The sequence below is a fragment of the Pteronotus mesoamericanus genome, unplaced genomic scaffold (assembly GCF_021234165.1).
Source record: "Pteronotus mesoamericanus isolate MK-2021 breed Mesoamerican mustached bat unplaced genomic scaffold, CSHL_Meso_final contig_173, whole genome shotgun sequence".
NCBI lineage: Eukaryota > Metazoa > Chordata > Mammalia > Chiroptera > Mormoopidae > Pteronotus > Pteronotus mesoamericanus.
In genome coordinates this window covers 7,394,309-7,418,121 of record NW_026555072.1, presented here as the reverse complement: position 1 = coordinate 7,418,121, position 23,813 = coordinate 7,394,309, and the positions used below count along the sequence as shown (strand labels likewise).

Sequence of the window (23,813 nt, the reverse complement as noted above, 5' to 3'; positions counted from 1 at the left end):
TTGAAATATGTTATCATTGAGAGAAACTGGGTAAAGGGTACACTCTGTGATATTTCTCACAACTACATGTGAATCTACAATTAGCTCAGTAAAATTATTAATTAAAGAAAAGGAAATACATACACACACATCCCTTTGTGCTTACTTCTGTCCTTGTACATTTAGGAACTATAATCATGTCATTAATTGCACAGGATTCTATAATGAAAAAAAAATCCCAGTTGTTTTCTAAAAGCTAATTTGGTCAAATGATAAACTAATAATAGCAAATTATTTAGCAAGCCATAAACCAAAAAAGTACAGATATTTAGCAGTTGAATTCTATTTCCTAACTCTTCTGCTATTCAATCTATTTTCTATACATATTAGATGACTGAATAGGCCATGATGGTCAAAATAGAAATGAAATTGTTTTAAGAAGTGATAGAAGATTTGAGAAGGAAGAGTTCCTAATGCCTTGACAATATGGTACTTCATAAATGATTGTGTGTGTATATGTAGGGTGGTCTGAAGCCACAAAGGATAAAAGTTAAGACAGGTTTGAGAACAGACTACTGAGATAATATTATACTTTTAAAAATATTGGTATCAGAGAGTATTTTTCACAGAGTGTACAAGAAATAGAACAGACACCAACGTAATTTTAACCTGCTAATTCATAAAAAGAGATTATTTCTGATAAAAAGAGTTCAGTCATTTCCTTATAAACACTGAAAGAAAATTGAGAGAAAATTTAAAGGTACTACTCTAAGAAAATGTAACAAAATAGCTTATATTCTCTCCCAATTAAACAGCAAATCACTCTAAAACAAGTGTTTTTCACTTTGAATATTTATCTGACTATATAACCTGCTGTCTCAATTGCATTTTTGTTTTGTAACAAAACCTTTTCTATAAAACCTAGTCCATCTAGAAGTGAATATAAATTGGTCCCTTTTTAAGCTCTTAACACATAAAAAACCTATATAATACATACATTAACTAAGTTTTATAAAAGGTAATATGGTTTTAGACTGATGTCGGGATTTGTATTCGTGGAAAAGTACAAGACAAGAATACCAAGTAGACATTTTCCATTTAATTCATTTAGAAGTTTACTATTTAATCATTACAGTACAATTTAACTGATAGTAAGTATTTCAGTACTTAAAGCACAGTTCTACAGAACTAGAAACAGTCTATTAAACTAGCAGGGTTTGACAACGGTTGTAGTGTGGATAACCGTTTTCTATGCTTAGCGTGCCTGAGTTTACAGTTCATCGTTTACAGGGCCATCGTCTGATTCTCCTGCCGCAGTCATCTCTTCATTGATAACAGGTGGGCTTTCTTCGTTTTCATCATCCATTTCTTCACATTGGAGTTCTTTTGCAATTAATTCCCTACCTAATTTCATGTGCAGTCCTTCGGTGTAATGGAGCTTCCTTCTCAATTCAAACTGCCGCTGTTTTTCTCGTCTGTCCAAGAAAATTCTGGTGTTGTATGCCTCCTTGCTCTCTGTCTCCCCCATGAGACAGTTTGGCTCAGAGAGATCAGTGGCAGCTAATTTCTTAGCTAAGGTATCTATAGCGGTGTCTCCGGTCTGGTCTTTTGTTTCTAAATCACGCATGGTATTTTCTCTGCCATCTTGAAACCTGAGATGAGGAATGTTGGGCTCATTTATCTTCATTGAATCATAGTCTCTGTATGCAGAGCGGCATGTGGCACGGATATTTGACTCGTCCCACCTGTTAGACTTTTTGGTCTGTACTTCACTAGGCCCTCCAGACTGCTGGGCAGAGGTCGCCTTCGAAGAATCCGTGGAGCCTTTGTTTTTCAGGATCCCCTTGATGGGTCTGTGTGAGGTGGTGGAAGTAGCCATGGTGGGGATTTAAAGGAGTGGCTAAGCGAGCTCTGGGCCACAGCCGCCTGCAGCGCTTCAAGTTGATACTGAAGCGAGGTCTGTTTGGATCACGTTTCCAAGACCCCTAGGAGCCTCACTGGACCGACCTCACAAAGGACGCCAGCCACAATGGTCGCCACAGCAGCTAGTGCGAACGTCACCACCTTGCAGCCCACACTGATGTCTTTTTTTTTTTTAATGGAGTAAGATAAGAAATATCCCCGAGTTGCACGTGAAACAAGAAAGCACTGTTTTATGACTTTCTATATATACCGTGTATGAGGAGGCTATGTAAAATATATTTCTTAGTGTGGGTCACTGTCAAAAATTCCAAAGCCAATATATTTGTTAGAAAGATTGGTGGCATTGACACTACAAGGTAGTTAACTTCTTCTCCTTCCATCTGTTGCTATCCACACCTGACTCTCTTCCCAACTACACACACACAATCCCTAATCCCTTGACCCCCTCTCCTTCTCTGCCTGCCTTTCAGTTAATGGCCACAATATTCAAACACAACACTGGCTGGGAACCTGCACATCAATCTCGGTGCCTTCATAGTGCCACTCTCCAATCCAGTCCTCAGGCACTGGCATAAATATTTCCAGAAACTCTCCAGTTCTATCTTTTCTGCAAACACCTTGTTCCCTCATAACACCTCCTGCTTATATCCAACCTCTTATCTACCCTCCAGCCAGAGTTGTCTTTTAAAAACACCCATCAAATCTTGTCATATCTCTCTTTTAAACTGTTTAGCAGCTGCCAATTTTCTTTAACATAGAGACCAAAATCCAGAAGAAACCAAAAAGCAGCTCCATTATCTGCTGGAGCATCATCCCTCCAATTCTTCCCACCCTCCCTCCAACTTTCTGTTCTGGCCTTTTGGTTCCAGGAGCATTCACCTTCCTTCCTGTCCCAGAACCTTTTTCTAGGTTCTTCCCAGTCTGGAATGCCCCTTCAGATTTCAGCTCTATCATTACTGTACAGGGGCCTATTTCCTGACCCCTGAACAAATTCTCCTTGGCAGCACTCAGAGTTCTTGTAATTATATTATCTGTGTACATTAGATTGTAGACTCAAAGAGATACAGGTAGGTGTTTGTTTTGCTCATCATTATCTCCAGCTTTGTATCTTCACAACATTATGTTGGACCTGGCACACAGTTGGTATTACAAAAATATTTATTGAGTGAAAAATAAATGATAGAGGATAGGAAATTGGAAGAATGAAATGTGCGACTGGAGAAAAGGGGGCTCCAGAACTTTTATAGTCATTTACAATTTGTTCAGTCAGTTACGTGGGAAAAACTACTCACATGTGGAACTTGGGGTCTGTTATAACAAGCAGCTTTAGAACATTTGCCCTTCACAGGCCACAGATGTGATATTCTTCTAAAACACAAAAGGGAAATTAAGATTTAGTTTCACCTTTTCCTCTCCAGGTAGCATTCACAAGACATTTTTCACTTCTGATTTACTTTGCTTCCTCTTTTCTCCCTCAAGTTCTTTCTACATTTTAGAACATGAAAGCAAAAGCATGAAAGAACCATAAAACTTTACAAGGATCTTAAGCACCTTAAGTTCAAATTGTCCTGTATTCTCCAAAGTCTTACTAATTTCAGGAGTTGCAATCACTTTAAAACTGTGTTATTCATTTCATAAAAATAATTTCCTAATATCATACTCTTTGGAAAAAAAAGCTTTATTTTGTGGTGAGGGCCTTCAAAAATTCAAAAGCTAATATTCAAGGCTATAGGAAAAAACTTCTGGTATGTGAAGGGAAAAAAAAACCAACCATCATTATTCAGAAATACTCCAGGCCACCCTTCAAAAAAGCCTAACTGAAAGGCAGCACAGACCAGCACAAATGCAATTTGCCTTCCTGTTTAGTAGGCATAGTGGGCCTGTGTGTGTTTAGCTGTAAACAGGATGTTAAGGGAGACACTGATTCCAGTGTACTGGGATTTTGCTTTTGTGTGTAGACAGCACTCACCCCACATACTATGATCTGAATATACAAGTTAATCAATATATAATCAGTCAGCAATCCAGTTGAGTATTCTGACTCATCACACAGTAACACAATGGTAGTTCATATGTTAGGACAGGAACACTGTGGTTGTGATCTATTACATGGGTTAAAAATGAAGTCATTTAAAGAATGAAATCAATGGGCATTACGGATTTCAATTGCACATTACTTAAAAGTAATCCTTTTTCACCTACCATTTGCTAATTATCTGCTTAATGAAAGTTGCCTAAAGGAAGAAGAATTTTGAGCTCTCGTCATCATACTAAAAATTGTCAATTTATTCAAAACTACTAGAAGCTTAAAAGTTAGAAATGATCATAAGTCTTTCCAATATTCCTGTTTACATGGTTCATTTGTTATTACCCTAGGACAAGGGCTGAGCAGATATGTCTGAGGTCCCAACATGCACACACACAGTCCTCCAGGTCTGACTAAAACTTTCCCCATCAATGACACATTATATGAAATTAGTTCGGTACAGGCCTAGAAGATATTTATTTCAACAAATACTTAGGTGCCATCCACTATATTTCCAGTAGAAAAACCTTTATTTTGAATGCACAAAAATGAAGCTGTGCTTCAGTAGTCTTCAAAGTTAACATTTGGCAACTACATCTAAATATGCATCATGTTCTATTATCACAGTTTTAAAATACATTAAAAATATCACTTTTATCTAAAATGTCATGTGAATTTTGTGTTGTTTGCATGGGATCAGAGTATTTTTACAGAGCACTCACTCTTTATTAATTGTGACAATAGATTACTCAACATCTTTCCTTCCAGTGAGAATCACATCCCTTCTATGGAGATATTCTCCAAATGTCATGAATACAGGAGTTGGATCAAAAGGAGAACAAAACCAGGAACACAGAAATTTTCAACCAAAGGTGAGAACACCTAAGATACCAAGAATTACCAAAAACAAAGCAGGTATCCTAAATGTCCCACTGAGTGCCATTAGTGAAAGATTAGTAAAATATTGAGAAAACAGCAGGCTATTTTAAGACACATTATGCTGTCAGAAGTGAAGATTAATAGTAGTTCACCCATGTGGCACCTGAAGTCATACATCAATCCACCCAAGAATTGTCCACAGTACTTAGAGAATTATGTTAGATACTGTGTGGTTAAAAATAAAAGTACTATTTGGTTTTTTAATCTATTTTTCTTGTCCAATCTCTCTCTCTCTCTTATATTTTAACCCCCAATTTCTGATCTCCTACTAAATGCCCCTATCTTAGATTGAGTTCTTTTAGAAGCCAACTCTGAAATAAGGATTCAATTCCAAGTAGTTTACTTGAGAGAACATTTGAAGAAAACACTGGTTGAGGATTGGGGAAGTGAGATGGAGAAGTGAGACAGGGAAGGGTAGGAGGCAAAGCCTGCATTACCTAAGGAGTTCCTAAACTCTAGTGGGCAACTAGAGCTTAATCTTGCTGGGAAACTCTGGGAATCGACGTAGAAGAATTACTCTCATTGGCCACCTTCACTACTCTAGTGAGGGAGCTACAGTGTATTTATAGATCAGTTGCTGACGTCTTTACTTTGGGCCTTCTGGGAGTGGGAAAAGACATTCATTCTTCATCACTCTGGATTCCTGCTGGAGTATCAGGAGTGAATGATCAACTTCCTGATGCATCCTTGTATTGGCTTACTCCCTTCCCCACTTCACAAGCTCTCTACTGCTATCCTGCTCCCAGGGATCACAGTTCCAAATGAAAGTCCTTTTCTTTAGGTCTGCTTTTGCAAGTAAAACCCAGACTAAGACAAAAATTGTGTACTTTATCTTGAACTCCCACACATCTAACACAGTAATTGGCGTATGTCCATACTCTGTGGCAATGTCCATATTTCTGTAAAATGAGTGAATGAACTGAGGGAAGTGCACAAAACTCTTTTGAAAGAAAGAGCCTGACAATGTGAATAGATCGAGAGGTTCAGTGAGGCAATAGTTTTCCATCTTTTTCATTACAAGTTTTAAAGCAGTAAAACTTTTTCCCCAAATGAAATACTACATAGAACTTCTGAATAAAAACTAATAAAATTGGAGGTAGGAAGCAGTGGAGTTGGACTGTTTGAAGGTGGAGACCTCAGAGTTCTCACTGCCAGCTATCACAGAGGTGGCTCTTAAGGCATCACAGGGACCTGAAGAGGGAGGCCAATTTGAAAACCACTGCAAGATAGAGTCATTGACAAAAGCTGGAGTGTTTGGTTACCACCAAGTATTGATTTTCTGAGTGGTGATTTGTTTTGAGAGTAGGGGTAAGGAGATTTTCTACTCTAGTGATTCAGACAAGCACTTTCACACTTTCATTGAGAAGTGGTCACAAATTAGACAGGATATCAATGAGAACTTATGATGTTACAGAGTAAACATCAACTTGTCTCTTCCAAAAGGCTCATCTAGTTTTGGAACATTAAATGAAGAAAGTGTTATCAGTGGGAAAGTATGTAGACGTTATGCAAAAAGTAATGCCAAAGATATCAGCAAATAGGCTTAGCAGGGATTGGCTGAAGAGTTTGTAGTAGAAAAGTGTTCTTTCTGCTCCTTAAAGCACACTATGACTTGTCATGGTTAGGAAAATGAAAGGGTGTTGTTCATATTCTTGCTCTTAACCCTAGTTGCCCAGGGAAAGAGCTATTGATAAAACATGCAACATGCTTTTATCAACTATTTTGATATATAAATGTTATAAAGATATATCCTGGAAAGTATTGTTTTGGATTAGATGGGAATCCTGAAATTCATAATATCCAAACTCTTCATTGCCTAACTGAGAGGACTAAGGACCAGAAATGCATGGTAGCTTGGTAGGATCACACAAGTGGTTAGTGGCACACCCAACACTAAAAGTCCAGGTCCTTTGGGAATGTGATAGCAGCGTACTTTCCTATTTTCTGCATGTCCTCTCTAGAAGTGATGAGAGTCATGGGTCTCAGTATGTGTCTCATATTCAAATCAGTTATCTGTACAAATTTAGACAAAATTCCCTTTTCATTTCTTCATCTTTGGCCTGCAGCATTCTACAGTAGCACAAACACTTTTAAAGAAAAAATAAAAAAACAGTAAAACCATAATTTTCACAGGGATTAAAAACCTGAACTTCATGTCCTCTGAATAGCAAGTTAAAATATGAGGTGCAAGTTCAGCCTGGGGCTCAAGTGGAAAAGTTTTCTGAGCAAGGAATCAAAAGGCCAGCTGACCAAGAACTCTAGTTCTTGGTGAACCATAGTCAAATTAGAAAAGCAATAATGTGATCCAGGGTAGAAAAATCCAATTTTGCCAACAATGCTGAAATTCCTTGAGGCAGCCCTTTAAAGATAACATTATAGACAGGATTATTTCCCATGTGTACAAATGTGGCTGTGGAGAAAAACTCACACAGAGAAATATAATGTGATGTGAGATGCATTCTATTCTGGAAACAAGTTTTTTTGTTTTTATATATCTATATTTTTTGAAAGAGCATTATAAAAAACAGCAAAAGAGTATAATAGAAAAAGAAATGAAATGCTGCAAATCTTTTTTATGTTTCGCACGCACAAAAAATAACCTACAGAACTGTCATATTTCTTAGAAGATGCAGTAAGTGTATTGTTAGCATCCTCATGGCTCACTAACAAGATGTTATCTGCAGGGAGGTGGAGCAGGAAAACTGTCACCAAATTCCAGTCAGTGATTTATAGTATTTGTGAATACCACATGCAAAGAGTGTTAGCTGGCAATTTATGCTGGCTGATGTAACCCGACAGAATCTTCTTCATTTCTGACAACCAGTCTAGTAAGTAAGGTGAACACATTTTGGCTCTAATGAACAGAAATACACCTAGTTGTGGAATTTGGTTATATCTTAATCATGCCTAAGTGTTAGGTTGTGTTTAAAGAGAGCCAGCAAAACAGTTCATGGAAGCCACTTAGACACTGTGACAGAAAGGCAGAAATGATAGAGAGTAGAACAGTGGTTGTCAAACTCCAATGTGCATAAGAACCCCCTAGAAGCTTGTTAAAGTACAGAGAATCACCTCCTACCCCAACCTTCTGATTCAGGAGGACTGGCGCAGACAGAGTCTGAGCATTTGCATTTCAAACAAGTTCCTAGGTGATGTTCTTGTCCTTGGTCCAGGGGCCACATTGAGAACAACTAGAGTAAAACAGGGCCCCTGCCCATCTGGCAGGTGGCTCAGACTAATGAAGGTCCAGAGTTAGAGACAACACTCCCTACTCTCTGAAAAGCCAAGAAAGAACAAAAGAATGTTGTACAGATGGAGAGAGATTTATTCTGCCAGGGGGGACCAGGAAGGACTTGTATAATAGGTATTTTTTTTTAAACTAAGCACAAGGTGGAAAAGGGCCAAAGGATGGTGAAGATGGCTTGTGGCAGATGAGTACAAATAGTATTGGGGTTGACATGTAATACACTATAGCAGTAGGAAGGCTACTGTTTTTATAACTATATACAGGAAGCGGCCCTTTACTCTTTCTTTAATCACGCATGCACATTGACTGCTTTATTTTTTTATTTGTAAATCATGTTTATTCTATTACAGTTGTCAAAATTTTTCCCCTTTGCCCTCCACCACACATCCCACCCCAACCCCCTCTCCCACAGTCAATTCCCACTCTGTTGTCCATGTCCATGGGTCATTCATACATGTTCTTTGTTTAGTCCCTTCTTCTTCTTTCCATCATTGTCCTTCTTCTCCTTCCATTCTGATCACTTACAGTCTGCTCCATGGTTCTTTGCCTGTGGCTAATTTTGTTTTTTAGTTTATTTTGTTGAAGAGACCCCACTTATAGGTGAGATCATATGGTGTTTGTCTTTCACCAACTGGCTTATTTCACTTAGCAAAATATTATCCAATTCCATCCATGTTGTCGCAAAAGGTAGGAGTTCCTTCTTTCTTTTTTTAATGCAGATTGATTTCATTATTTTATTTATTTTTAAATGTCAAAATCCATTATAAAATATTAAAAAATTTAAATCCATTAAAATTCTCAAAAACTAAAACATGACTCCCACACAGAAATACTCAAGTAGATCAATGAAATAAAATGAGCATTCTAGAAACAAACTTATATATCTGTCTAACAATGATTAAATGATTAAATTGATATATTTAAATTGATATTTCAAATCACTGGGGAAAATAAAGCTTATACAACAAATAAGGTGCATGGACCACTATTACTTGAAATAAAAAAAAAAATATACAGCCCTATTTCACACATTATACAAAAAAATATTCAGGTGAGTTAAAAATCAAAATGTAAAACCTAAGGAGTTTATGGAGAAAATACAAAATACTATTTTTCTTATCCTGGAGTAACATATTCAAACCCAGAAGCTATAAAGTAAGATATTGACAATATATCTATATCAAACATGTAAGACTGTAATATACATATAAAAAGTAAAAGAACAAGTAATAGAATGCATAAGTATTTGCCAAACATCTAATAACGGGTTAATAGTTTTGTTTTGTTTTGTTTTTAATTAATTAATTTATTTATTAATTCATAAATCATGTTAATTCTATTACAGGTGTCTCAATTTTCCCCCTTTACCCCCACCACCCATCCCCACTCCCACAGTCAATTCCCACTCTGTTGTCCATGTTCATGGGTCATTCATACATGTTTTTTGTCTAGTCCCTTCCCCTTCTTTCCACCATTGCTCTCTTTCCCCCTCCCCTCTGGTCACTTTCAGTCTGCTCCATGTTTCCTTGCCTGTGGTTTATTTTGTTCATTAGTTTATTTTGTTGAATAGATTCCACTTACAGGTGAGATCATATGGTATTTGTCTTTCATCGGCTGGATTATTACACTTAGCTTAATATTCTCCAGTTTCATCCATGTTGTCACAAAAAGAAGCAGTTCCATCTGTCTCTCCTTTCTTTCTAAAATGCAGATTGATTTTATTTATTCTTTTTAAATATCACAGTTAATTATATTAAAAAAATTTAAAACCCTTATAAAGTCTCAGCAATTCAATCAACATGACACTTGCACAAAAATAATCAAGAAGATCAATGAAATACAATGAACATTCTAGAGACAAACATATATATAACCATATATATATCTAACAATATATGATTAAGTTGATGTTTCAAGTCAATGGGTAAAATAAGGCTTATTCAACAAATAAGGTGCATGGACCACTATTACTTGAAATAAAACAAATATAGAGCCTTATTACATACATTATATAAGAAATATTCAGGTGAGTTAAAATCAATATGTAGAATCTAAGGAGATTTTGGAGAAAATAGAAACTAATATTTTTCATGACCTGAAGTAAAATATTCATTGACAATATGACTATATTAAACATTTAACTATACTATAATGAACATATAAAAAAAGTTAAAGGACCAGGAATAGAATAGAAATTCTATTCTATTAGAAATAGAATAGAATAGATGTATTTGCAACACATCTAAAACATGGTTAATAGGATTTTTGTTTTTTTTAAATGTTCTACAAACCTTTAATGAATAAATGGATAAAGAATACCAAAAAGTCATTTAAAGCTTTTTTAAAAAAATAATAAAATAGGCAAGAAATATACTGAAACAGGTATAGCTACAACAAATAGTAAAGATAAAATTAAAATAACATAATTGTCACAATCAGATTAATGAGTACTAAAAATATTGCTAATATCAAGTATTGGCAACAGTAATAGGAACTGGGTATTCATAGAAACTTTGTCTTCATCTTAAAGCAGTCCCTTTAGCATATTTTGCAGTGCTGGTTTGGTGGAGGTGTATTCTTTTAGCCTTCTTTTGTCCAGGAAACTCCTTATATTGCCTTCCATTTTAATTCAGAGCCTTGCTGGGTAGAGCAGTCTTGGTTACAGGCCTTTGTTTTTCATGACTTGGAATATTTCTTGCCAATCCCTTCTGGCTTGCAGTGTTTCTGTTGAGAAGTCAGATGCTAGCCATAGCGGGGATCCCTTATATGTTACTACCTCTTTCTCCCTTGCTTGCTTTAGGATTCTCTGTTTGTCTCTGATATTTGCCATTTTAATGACGATGTGCCTTAGAGTGGGCTTCATGGGGTTCCTCTTGAATGGGACCCTCTGTGCTTCCTGGACGTGTGTGACTTCTTCTCTCTTCCAGTTGGGGAAGTTTTCCATCATTACTTTTTCAAACAGGTTCTCTATCCCTTCCTCATCCTCTTCTCCTTCTGATATACCTATTATCTGGATAATAATCAGGTTGTCCTGCATTTCCCTCAATGAAGCTTCATTTATTTTGAGTCTGTTTTTTTATTTGCTTAGAAATTTATTTAATAGTTCTAAGGAGACATTTTGTTTTGAAAAAGTATCTGGGCATGAAGCACTAATAATAGAACTTCTTTTTTTTTTCCAGCTCTCTTTTATTTTATTTATTTTTTTAAATACATTTGTCTCTGCCTCCCCCCACCATATTCCCTTGCCCCCTCCCTCCTTCCCTCCCTCAGCTCTTCCCCTTTGGTTTTGTCCTTTTTTCATTGTCTTGCTCTTTCTGGGAGCTTTTCCTACCTTATGCTCCAGCTTGCTGATTCGGTCCTCAGCTTCATCTAGCCTGCTTTTGATTCCTTCTACTTTGTTGTTCAATTCAGAAATTATATTCTTCTTTTCCTCTTGCCTCTTGTTGATAGTTTCTACGTCCTTTTTCATTCTGATATAGCTTGCAGTAAGTTTCTCATAGTTTCCCTGTAGTTTTTGGTAATTCTCTCTGAGCTCACTGAGCTCATTGAGCTTCCTTAGAACTGTTGTTTGGAACTCAATATCTGATAGTTTATTTGCCTCTATTTCATTTAGTTCTCATTCTTGGCATTCCTCCTTTCGCTTCAAGTGGGGCGTATTTCTTTGTCTTCCCATTATTTGTGAGACTCTTCTGTTTTGCTTCTGCTTCTTAAGTTGATCTGTCTTGACTTCCTGATTTTGTGGTATTAACTTCTATGATTGGAGACCACTGTTTTTACTTTCTGAATCTGCCTCTGATGATGTCAGATGTTGACCCTGTCTGATCATAGGTAGTCTGTACAAGACTTCCAGGAATCTACTGTTTGTGGCTGTCTCCTTCAGCTATTAATCTATTCTCTCTGCACTCAGTGGGCACCTTAGAGAGCTCAGGGCAGGGCAGAGTACCTCCTGGGGGTGGGGTTATTGTGTCCTTTCATTCTGCTGCCATATGGGGGAGGAGTCCACACTGGGATCCAACAGGCTACTCTCTCAGTTCTCTCCCAAAGCCTCCATCCCCAGTCTTTCCACAAGTGTCACCAGACCTCTCTGCACCCCCTTTTGCAGGGATTCACTGTCTGTGGCTGCCACTCTGTACACAGCAGGCAACTTTCACAGCAAGGGGCGGGGTGGAATCCCACCTGAGGGCGGGGCTATTGGGTCCTTTGATGCAGGTGCTGCTCAGGGGGTGTGTTCTCTGTCTGAGCAAGATGGCTGCTGCCGCATGGGGAATGAGTCAGCCCTGAGATCCTGCCAGCTACTCTCCCAATTCTCTCCCGAAAACCTCCTTCCCCAGTCTCTCCTCAGGCGTCTCTAGCCCACTCTGCCCCTGCCTTTGCTGGAGACCAGGGTAAGTGGCTGCAAATAAAAATTTTGTGTTGGCCCTTTAAACGGATCTTTGGGTCTCCTGCCGCCTGTCTCTGTCAGAGAGCATCCCTGCTGCTTTGAGCAGCTGGCTGTTTTCTGTGGACTTTTTGAACTGTGGTGCTGTGGGCTAGAGATCCCTGCTTTTGGTTTAGACCACGCTCTTCTCGACGGGATACAACTGGCCATTTCAATATCCTTCTGGTGCTTCCCCACCTGCCTTCTCAGGTCTGTACCGCACTCCCTATCAGTTAGATTGTGCTAAGGCCGATTCTTTAGTCTCCGAGGTTACAAGGCTCCTCTTTTGCTATTGTTCAGTTGTTTGTTCCAGGTGATTTCTCCACAATTAAGTTGTAATTCCAGGTTGGTCCTGGGGGGAGGTCAGTGTGACTTCCACTCACTCTTCCACCATCTTGATTCGCCCGGGTTTTTTGTTTTTTTTTTTTAGGGAAAAAATTATACAAACATTTAATCAAAAAATAGATAAAGAATACAAAGAAGTCATTTAAAGTTTTTTTTAGAATAACAGAAATAGAGAAGAAATGTACAAAAATAGAGTTAGTGTCAATAAATAATAAAGTAACAAAATAACACATCATTGTCACAATTAGATTAATAAGTGTTAAAAATATTGGTAATATCAAGTATTGGTGAAAGGAACTGGGTATTCACAGACTCTTTTCCTTCATCTTCTTAAAGCAGTCCCTTTAACATATTTTGCAGTGCTGGTTTGGTGGAGGTGTATTCTTTTAGGCTTCTTTTGTCCGGGAAACCCCTTATTTCGCTTTCCATTTTATTTGAGAGCCTTGCTGGGTAGAGCAGTCTTTGTTGCAGGCCTTTGCTTTTCATTACATGGAATATTTCTTGCCATTCCCTTCTGGCTGGTAGTGTTTCTGTTCAGAAGTCAGATGCTAGCCATAGCGGGGCTCCCTTATATGTTACTGCCTCTTTCTCCCTTGCTTCCTTTGGGATTCTCTATTTGTCTTTGATATTTGCCATTTCAAGTATGATGTGTCTTGGAGTGGGCCTCATTGGGTTCTTCTTGAATGGGACCCTCTGTGCTTCCTAGACATGTGCGACTCTTTCTCTCCTCCAATTAGGAAAGTTTTCAGCATTACTTTTTCAAACAGATTCTCTATTCCTTCCTCTTTTTCTTCTCCTTCTGGTGTCCCTATTATACAGATATTATTATGTTTCTGGGTGTCCTCTATTTCCCTAAATGCCTTTTCATTCTTCTTGAGTTTTTTTTCATCTTCTTGCTCTTTCTTGGAGCTTTTTTCTACCTATCCTCCAGCTCGCTGATTTAATCCTCTGCTTCATCCAGCCTGCTTTTGCTTCATTCTATTGTGTTCTTCAATTGAGAAATTGTATTCTTCATTTCCTCTTGTCTCTTATTGATAGTTTCTATGTCCTTTTTCATTCTGATATAGTTTGCAGTAAGTTCCTCATAGTATCCCTGCAGTTTTTTGTAATTCTCTCTGAATTCACTGAGCTCATTGAGCCTCTTTAGAACCGTTGTTTTGAACTCTGATAGTTTACTTGCCTCTATTTCATTTAGTTCTCTTTGTGTGTATTCCTGGTTTCCTTTAGATTGGGGGGTGTTTCTTTGTCTTCCCATTAATTGTGAGACTCTTCTTTTTTGCTTCTGTTTCTTAAATTGATCTGTCTTGATTTCCTGACTTTGTGGTATGAACTTCTATCATAGGAGACCACTGTTTTTTTTTTTTTTCTTTCTGGATCAGCCTCTGATGATTTCAGTTGTGGACTATGTCTGACCTTAGGCTGTCTGTTCGAGACTTCCAGGAATCTACTGTTTGTCTGTCTTCTTCAGTTGTTAATCTAGACACCCTGTGCTCATCACAGGCTTAGACAGCATAGGGTGCGGTTATTGGGTCCTATCTCACTGCTGCCACTCAGGGGAGTGGTCTGCCTGAGCCTCATTACTGCTGCCATATAGGGGAGGAATCATCTCTGGTGTCCCTCCAGGTATTTTCTCAGTTCTCTCCCCAAAGACTCCTTGTCTAGTCTCTCCTCAGGTGTCTCTAGCCCATTCTGCCCCCACCATTGTCGAAGCCCAGGGTAAGTGGCTGCAAATAAAAATGTATATGTTGGCCCTTTTATTGGCTCTTTGCTTCTCTAGGCACCTGTCTCTGGCAGAGATCAACCCTGCTGCTTTTTGCAGTTGACTATTATCTGTGTACTTTTGGGGCTCTGGTGCTGTAGGCTGGAGATCCCTGCTTATGGTTTAGGCCCTGCTCTTCTCAGGGGGATCCATGTAGCTATTTCTATGTCCTTCTTGTGCTGCCACCTGTGGTCGCCCCGCTCAGCTTCTTGAGTCTCTACCGCACTCTTTACCAGTTATGTTGTGCTAAAACTTCTTTTTCTGTCTGTCTGAGGTTATAAGGCTCCTCTCTCGCTATTGTTTAGTTGTTTGTTCCAGGTGATTTCTCGACAATTTAGTTGTAATTCCAGATTGGTCCTAGGAGGAGGTCAATGTGACTTCCACTCACTCTTCTGCCATCTTGATTCTCCACATTTACATCTTTAGGTGATTGAGCATATAGAAAGAAAACTAAAAGAATAAATTGGCAGGATAGTTTCCTTGGCAATCTGTCCAAGTGATTCTCCATTGTTGTCTACACTTTTTTAGTGCAAAAGCAGAGTCACATGAATTCCTAAAAGACAGGGTAAATTTCTCTTAGCTGAAAATTTTCCCCAGGGAATTGTCATTGTAACAGGTCACATAGACCTATACATATTTAATCAGATAGTGGATTGGTGGTACTTTAAGCAACTGTTAGTGTTTGCAGGACATATTCTTTCGGGAAGTGTAACTTTCTTAGCACCCCTGATTTATCATCTCACAGATAGTCCCCAACAGGTGAGCCTGCCCATATTTGTCCAGGCATGCTTCATCTGACAGCTAGCCTTCCTAGATGGAAAGTACCTCACATGTAGGGATCATCAATTGCATCTCAGCCTTTTGGCTAAGGTAAAGTGTAGTATCTGTTCTTATCAGTTTAACATGTTCATGTTTTTGATGTTCTGTGTGCCCCCTGTAGCTCCTAATGCCCACAGTAGGGCTTGATAAATGCTCTCATTAATAAATGGCAGGGATTAATGCCGGCACATCCATCAGACAGTGAGTGTTTGGGACTATTCCAGTTGATGGCTGCTTAGCCCTAATAGAAAATCTTCCCACAGTAGATGGACACAATTCTTCAAAGAGGTTAGCCTTCATCCCAGTGTAAAATGATCACTTTAGATAATTGTGCTCAAAATTATATATTTTATCATTAGGTTTTTTGATAAATATTCACTTAAAAGAGACAAAAGGAAATTTTGATTCATAGCTCAGGCAATATATCTCTGTTTCTATTTTTTGTTTAAGTCTCACTAAGTTTAGTTGTGCTCTAAACTATTCCATTTTGTATTTCTTCATGCCATTATACTTTCAAATATTTCAGAAATAAAGTCACCTTTTTTCATTTTACTTTTTCATGGGGAAGTATTGAATATGACAGGACCTGTCTGAGAAACTGATCTTGGGCCACTTATAACTATTATTAAGATGATGTTTTCCCATCTGAGTATCAACTAGAAACTAAGATGCATGGGCTCTAAAACAAAACAATGAAGGACCAAACAGAACACAATAGCCAAAGAAAAATGGAAGAATCAGGTTTATGAATTTAGGCTTAGGCTGGTAACATTTTAAAAAAACATCTTGAAAAAATTCCTTTAGAGAAAAACAGACACAAGCAAAGAGACACCAGAGAAGTGAGATTCAATATATTATGAGGTTTATTATTTTTCAGGAGGCTACTTGCATTAGTGACCCAATATTGTCACAAAGAGAAAAATGTCTGTCATTGCTTGTTCATCAAGGAACCTGTAGATGTAGATATAGATATATATATATAGATATAGATATAGATATAGATATAGATATATAGATATAGATATATATATATAGATATATATATTGAGTTTCTAACTCAAGATGAAAATAATTAGTATGGAAATCATGTGTAGTTGATCCTTGAACAACACAGGTTTGAACTGTGTGGGTCCATTATACATTATTTTTTCCCAATAAATACTGCAAATATATTTGCTCTTCCTTACTATTTTCTTAATAACATTTTTCTTTAGGTGACATTATTATAAGAATACAGTATATAATCCACACAACATACAAAACATGTGTTAATTGTCCCTTTATGTTATCAGTAAGGCTTCTTGTCAACAACAAGCTACTACGAATTAAGTTTTTGGAAGTCGAAATTTATACATGGATTTTTGACTGCAGAGGGTGGGGTGGTTGGTTCTTCTAACCTTAAAGGTGTTCAAGGGTCAATCCCATATGTAATGCATTGCTGCAAAATTAATACTGGGTACGACACTGCAGACATGAAGTGATGTATTAGAAAATTCCCCTGAAGTACTGAATACTTACAAACACAATTTTTCTTTTTTGATGGAACAATGAAAAGTCAAAGCACTCTTCCTTTCCAATTATACTACCTTTTTTGTTTTTATGGTTTCATTTCCTAGTAGATCTTTGTTATGTGCCAACATTCAAGGGGATGAGGATGGGTGTAAAGATGAATCACAAACTCCAAACCGTTTCAACTAAAGCTTGGAATCCTGAAAGTTGGAGCAGATGCCTGAGTTATGAATTGCAATTTTGTGTGGAAACAATCTGTCAGCACCTTAATGCTGAGTAGCAACTGTTCTACAGAAACTAGCTGTCTCTTTTGGTAGCACGGCTATGCTTAAAGGATGAAAAGTCATCCAAAATTTTGGACGCGTGGAAGCAGAGATATAGGATTAGGTAGATTTTATTGCAGGTGCTGATGTCATATCTGGTCCTGTCATTTTTAGTTCTATTCCCAAAATCTCTAAGTTGGAAGGAACTCAACATGTATTTAGGTTGATGATTTTCAAACTTTAATGTACTTATGAAACACCTGGAGATATTGTTAAAATGCACATTTTGATTCAGCAGATCTAGAAGAGGATCCTGAGATCCTGAGATCCTGCAGTTCAAACAAGCTCCCAAGGAAGGCGAATGCTGCTGGTCTGAGAAACACATTTTGATTACAGAGGTTTAAGACCAGTTTTGTTTCTTTGTCACCAAGAGTTTTCAGACATTCTAGTGTTTTGTAATTATTTCACAGATAATTTGTTACCAATTTGTTACCAAACACGGGAGATTTTTAACACCGTAACTATATGAGTAGTTATACCTATTGCATATTTCTATCTCTATTTTTCCTCTGTGTCTATATTTATGAACAAAATTAATTTAAGGTCATCATTATAATGTTACACTTCTTGAGATCTAGCTTCTGACACACAATCCTTAGTGGAAGAGAAAAAGGTAGGTTCCTGCCAGGGAATTACACATAGACCTGGTTATACCTTTGAAAATGTGCTACATGTGTGAATGTTATCTGACATGAGTGCAGAAAAGAGGGATGATTGCTAATATAGTTCAATTTCTCAACTGATGTTTTAAAAAACATGTCATATTGAATCCTAAATAAGTCTCTGTTGAATTTTTTAAATGAAAAAATAATACATCTTTATCAATAAATTTAAGCAATGAATATTTGTGCTAGGGTGAAAGTAATCAACTCTATATTTCCTCCAATGCTATGTTAACTGTTTATTGTGTGTACTTCCTGATTGAGTTTTCCTGCTATATGTTTTTCAAATGTAGTATATAAATTGCTCTACAATTTGCTGTTCTTTTTTTTAAAATTTATTTACTTTTTAAATACATTTGTCTCTGCCTCCCCCCAACCACTTTCCCTTGCTCCCTCCCTCCTTCCCTCCCTCAGCTCTTCCCCTTTGGTTTTGTCATAATTTGCTGTTCTTATTTAATATTTTGGAAACAAATATTACAGGTCTATTTAAAAATTGAAACCAAGTATTTTTCTTTTTGGAAAAATATATTTTATTGACTATGTTATTACAGTTGTCCCATTTTTTTCTCCCCTTTATTCTCGTCTGCTCTTCACCCCTCCATCCCACCAGCATTCCACCCTCTTAGTTCATGTCCATGGGTCATATAACTTCTTTGGCTTCTCTATTTCCTCTACTATTCTTCACCTACTCCTGTCTATTTTGTACCTATCAATTATGCTTCTTATTCCCTGTACCTTATCCCCCATTTTCCCCACTCCCTCTCCCCTCTGATCTCCATTTCTGTAATTTTGTTCCTGTTTTAGTTGTTTGCTTGCTTTTGTTTTTAGGTTCAGTTGTTGATTGTTGTGAGTTTGTTATCATTTTACTGTTCATAGTCTCTGATCTTCATCTTTTCCTTAGATAAATCCCATTAACATTTCATATAATAAGAACTTGGTGATGATGAACTCCTTCAACTTGACCTTATCTGGGAAGTACTTTATCTGACCTTCCATTGTAAATGATAGTTTTGCTGGAGAGAGTAATCTTGGATGTATATCCTTGTATTTCATGACTTTGAACACTTCTTGCCAGCCCCTTCTTGCCTGCAAGGTTTCTCTTGAGAAATCAGCTGATAGTCTTATGGGAACTCCTTTGTAGATAACTGTCTCATTTTCTCTTGCTGCTTTTAAAATTCTCTCCTTATCTTTAATCTTGGCTAATATAATTATGATGTGCTTTGGTGTGTGCTTCTTTGGGTCAAACTTCTTTGGGCCTCTGAGCTTCCTGGACTCCTTGGAAGTCTATTTCCCTTGCTACAATCAGGAAGTTCTCCATTATTTGTTCAAAGAAGTTTTCAATTTCTTGCTCTTCTTCTTTTCCTTCTTGCACCCCTATGATTCAGATGTTAGATTGTTTAAAATTGTCCCAGAGGTCCCTAAGCCTCTCCTCATTTTTCTTTTTTTTTTTTTTTTTGAATCCGTGCTGCTTCCTTCTTTTACGGTTGAATGTTTATTTCTTACTTCTGTTCTAAATTGTTGATTTGAGTCCCAGTTACTTTCTGTTTACTGTTGGTTCCCTGTGTATTTCTCTTTATTTAATTTTACATAGCCTTCACTTTTTCCTTCATTTTGCGACCATATTCAATCAATTTTGTGAGCATCTTGATTACCAGTGTTTTGAACTGTTCATCTGATAGTTTGGCTATCTCTTCATTGCTTAGTTATTTTTTTTTATTTCTTTCTTTTTTTATTTTTTAAATACATTTGTCTCTGCCTCCCCCCCACCACTTTCCTTTGCCCCTTCCCTCCTTCCCTCCCTCAGCTCTTCCCCTTTGGTTTTGTCCATGAGTCCTTGCTATATGTTCCTTGACTTTCCCCTTCCCTTCCCTTTCCCTGCCCCCCCTTCCCTCGTGTCTCTGTTGATTTCTTTTCCTTTCAGTGTTGCTGGTCATATTTTCCTTGCTTCTTTGCATTGTTGGTTAGGTTCCGCTTATAGGTGAGATCATATGGTACTTGTCTTTCACCCCCTGGCTTATTTCGCTTAGCATAATGCACTCCAGTTCCATCCATGCTGTCGTGAAGCTTAGTAGTTCTTTTTTTCTTTCTGCTGCGTAGTATTCCATTGTGTATATGTACCATGACTTTTTGATACAATCATCTACTAATGGGCATTTAGGTTGCTTCCAACACTTGGCTATTGTCAATTGTGCTGCTATGAACATAGGGGTGCATAGGTTCTTTTGTATTGGCGTTTTGGTGTTCTCAGGGTATAGTCCCAGTAGGGGAATCACTGGATCAAAAGGCAGTTCCATTTTCAGCTTTCTGAGGAAATTCCACACTGCTTTCCATAGTGGCTGCACCAGTCTGCATTCCCACCAACACTGGACTAGGGTTCCCTTTTCTGCACAGCCTTGCCAGCACCTGTTGTTTGTGGATCTGTTTATGATGGCCGTTCTGACCAGTGTGAGGTGGTACCTCCTGGTGGTTTTGATCTGTATTTCTCTGATGGCTAGTTATGCTGAGCATCCTTTCAAATGCCTCTGGGCCCTCTGTATCTCCTCCTTGGAAAAGTGTCTGCCCAGGTCCTTTGCTCACTTTTTTATTGGATTGTTTGTCTTCTTGGAGTGGAGTCAAGTGAGTTCTTTATATATCTTGGAGATCAAACTTCTATCTGATGTATCATTAGCAAATATATTTTCCCATTGCTTAGTTTTATTTTCAGAGTTTTGATCTGTTCCTTCATTTGGGCCATATTTCTTTGTCTCAGTGTACCTGTCACATTGGAAGGGGTGGACCCTTAGGTATTTCCCAGGGTGGGGCAATTTAGGTCGCTGCTTTTTAATGCTGTAGGTGGGGGAGAGGTCTGAGAGGGAACAATGCTACTTGCTTGGTTCTCAGTCAGCTTTCAGTCACCTCCCCCACTACCCACAAGCAAATTGGGCCCTTCTATTGCTGATTCCCAGGTGGGTGGGTTTGTGTACATTCTAGGACCCTGTGGGTCTCTCCAACAGACTCTCCCATGTGGCTGTAAGTTTCCCCCTCTGTTTTTTAAAGCCAGAGGTTCTGAGACTTTCTTCTCCTGCACTGGAACCCTGGATTACATGGTCTCTCTTGCTCCCCAGCTTTTCCTCCTGGTTTATCCACATGCAAATGTGGGACCACAGGGTCCACCAGCTGCTGTCTTGCCCACCTGGTCTTCCATCCACCCCCTTGCTGTGCATATTCTCTGCCCTGGCTGCCCATCTGTGCCCCTCCTACTGGTCTGGATCAATGTTTCTTTTTTAACTCCTTGGTTGTCAGACTTCCATACAGTTTGATTTTCTGGCAATTATGGTTATTTTTTGTTTCTAAATTTATTGTTGTCCTTTTGGTTGTGCAAGGAGGCAAAGTGTACCTACCTATGTCTCCATCTTGGCCAGAAGTCTCCCAAGTATTTTCCTATTTAACATTTTAATCATGTTAAAAATAATTTCCTTGGGTTTTAATCCCATTTTTGTGATGCATAAACTGCTTTTACCAAGAGGAAGATGAATATCAATCAAAACATTTCCCCAGAAACCTAGAATGTAAGTTCTATGAATGCTAAGATCTTTGTCTGGATCAGCTATATCCCAAGATCCTACAAAAGAACCTGATGCATTGTAAGTTCCTGATAAATATGCATTTAATAAATCAGTGTCAGTTGATGTCAGGGCAGTTGGGAGGTGGGTGGGGGATCAGGATAGTCTGTCAATGGAAGAAGTTGGGGCATATGCCATATACCTTTTAAATATTTGACCTTAATATTATCCAGTAAGAATCAATACATTTGGGTAAATTGTGTCTGTGAACCCTGAGACAGTAGATACATAATCAAAAGGGTTTCCAATGGCCAACTGGGCTCAAAGTTTTAAAAAAGTCTTCCAGTCATTTCTGCATAGAGGGGAAGCCTATACTTCAAGGGGAAGCCTGCACTGAACAGTCTGCCTCCAGCACTGAACTGCTTAACTGAACTCTGTTCCTGCTATCTGAGCCAGGCCTTGTACAAAAGTTCCTGGAATCCTATATCAACCAATAGGACTGAGACGTTCCCTATCCAATCATAACTGTGCAACCATATCTCTATTAGCATAATATCCTCATTAGCATATTCTCCCACCAGTCAGAGTGGCTCCATTCTGGCCAATCAGAAAAGTACTTTTTGGTCCTGGCCAGTGTGGTTAAGTTTGTTGGAGCATTGTCCTGTAACCATAAGGTTGCAGATTCAACTCTGGTCAGGGGGCATATCTAGGTTGCAGGTTCAATCCTCAGTCCTGGAACATGTGATCCCTGGTTTGCGTGCATATGATCCCAGGTCCAAGCATGCACAATCCTCAGTCTGAGCACAGACAGAAATTGATTGATGCTTCCCTCTTGCATCCATATTTCTCTCCCTTCCCCTCTCTCTAAAAAGCAATGAAAAAAAGAACAATGCTCTTTGAACCAATCAAACTCAGGATTTGTGGTCTTCATTTACATGAAAACAGATCAATTATAGACAAGAGGCATGACTTCTGTCAATATAAGTCAGCTACCCTCTAACTTGGGGAGCTTATGTTCCCTTTCCACTGAAGATTGAAGACCATGTCTATCCTGCTACAGCTGAAACACCAAGGACTTTTTACTTGAGCAGAGCAAAGTAGCCCAGTACCAAGCACAGTGGATGAGACAGGGCCAGGTAATGCAGACCAGAGCAAAGCTGTCTAGCAAGAGATCCACATCACCCAAGGGCTGCCTTGCAGCAGTGTTGTTCTATGGCTGCTTGCTTTGTAATTGAGCTGTAACACTATTGAGCTGTTCCACAGCCATGCTGTATCAGAATTGAGTTGGTTGCACCAAATAAAGTTGCTTTTTAGATCACACTCCAAATTGGGGATTTCTGTTGTCATTGAATTGGCACTAACAACCATTGGTTGACATGTCTGTGTCTAAATTTTGTTTTTTTTTTAATTTATTTTCAAATCATGTTTATTTTATTACAGTTGTCTCAATTTTTCTCCTTTTGCCCTCCTCCACCCATCCCATCCCCCACCCTTGCTTCCACAGTCAATTCCCACTCTGTTGTCCATGTCCATGGGTCATTCATACATGTTCTTTTCCTTCTTTCCACCATTGTCCTCCTTCCCCATCCCCTCTAGTCAGTTTCAGTATACTCCATGGTTCCTTGCCTGTGGCTTATTTTGTTTGTTAGTTTACTTTTTTTAATAGATTCTACATATAGGTGAGATAATATGGTATTTGAGTTTCACTGACTGGCTTATTTCATTTAGCATAATATTCTCCAGTTCCATCCATGTCATCACAAAAGGTAGGAGTTAATTCTTTCTTTATTTTTCTTTCTTAAATGCAGATTGATTTTATTTTCTTAAATGTCAAGATCCATTATAAAATAGTAAAAATTTAAATCCATTATAAATTTTCAAAAACTAAAACATGACTCCCACACAGAAATACTCAAGTAAATCAATGAAATAAAATGAGCATTCTAGGAACAAATGTATATATCTGTCTAACAATGTAATATATGATTAAATTGATATTTCAAATGAATGGGTAAAATAAGGCTTATTCAACAAATAAGGTGCATGGACCACTATTACTTGAAAGAAAAAAAAATTAGAGCCCTATTTCACACATTATACAAAAAATATTTGGGTGAGTTAAAAATCAACATGTCAAATCTAAGGAGTTTTTGGAGAAAAATTAGAATAATATTTTTCTTACCCTGAAGTAAAATATTCAAACCGAGAAGCTATAAAGCAAAATATTGACAATATCACTATATTAAACATTTAAGACTGTACAGTAATATACATATATAAAAGTTAAAGATCAGGTAATAGAAGAGGAAAGTATTTACAACACATC

The 23,813-nt window shown here is 37.9% G+C and overlaps 1 protein-coding gene and 1 pseudogene across 1 annotated transcript; one reads left to right on the top strand and one right to left on the bottom strand.

Moving 5' to 3' along the window:
• Nucleotides 1-1,249: 1,249 nt before the first annotated feature.
• On the bottom strand, nucleotides 1,250-1,858 carry PPP1R2C (PPP1R2C family member C). Its single transcript, XM_054566329.1, has one exon. The coding sequence runs from the start codon at nucleotides 1,856-1,858 to the stop codon at nucleotides 1,250-1,252; it is 609 nt and encodes a 202-aa protein (XP_054422304.1).
• Nucleotides 1,859-15,477: 13,619 nt separating this feature from the next.
• On the top strand, nucleotides 15,478-15,647 carry LOC129065295 (uncharacterized; annotated as a pseudogene).
• Nucleotides 15,648-23,813: the final 8,166 nt, after the last annotated feature.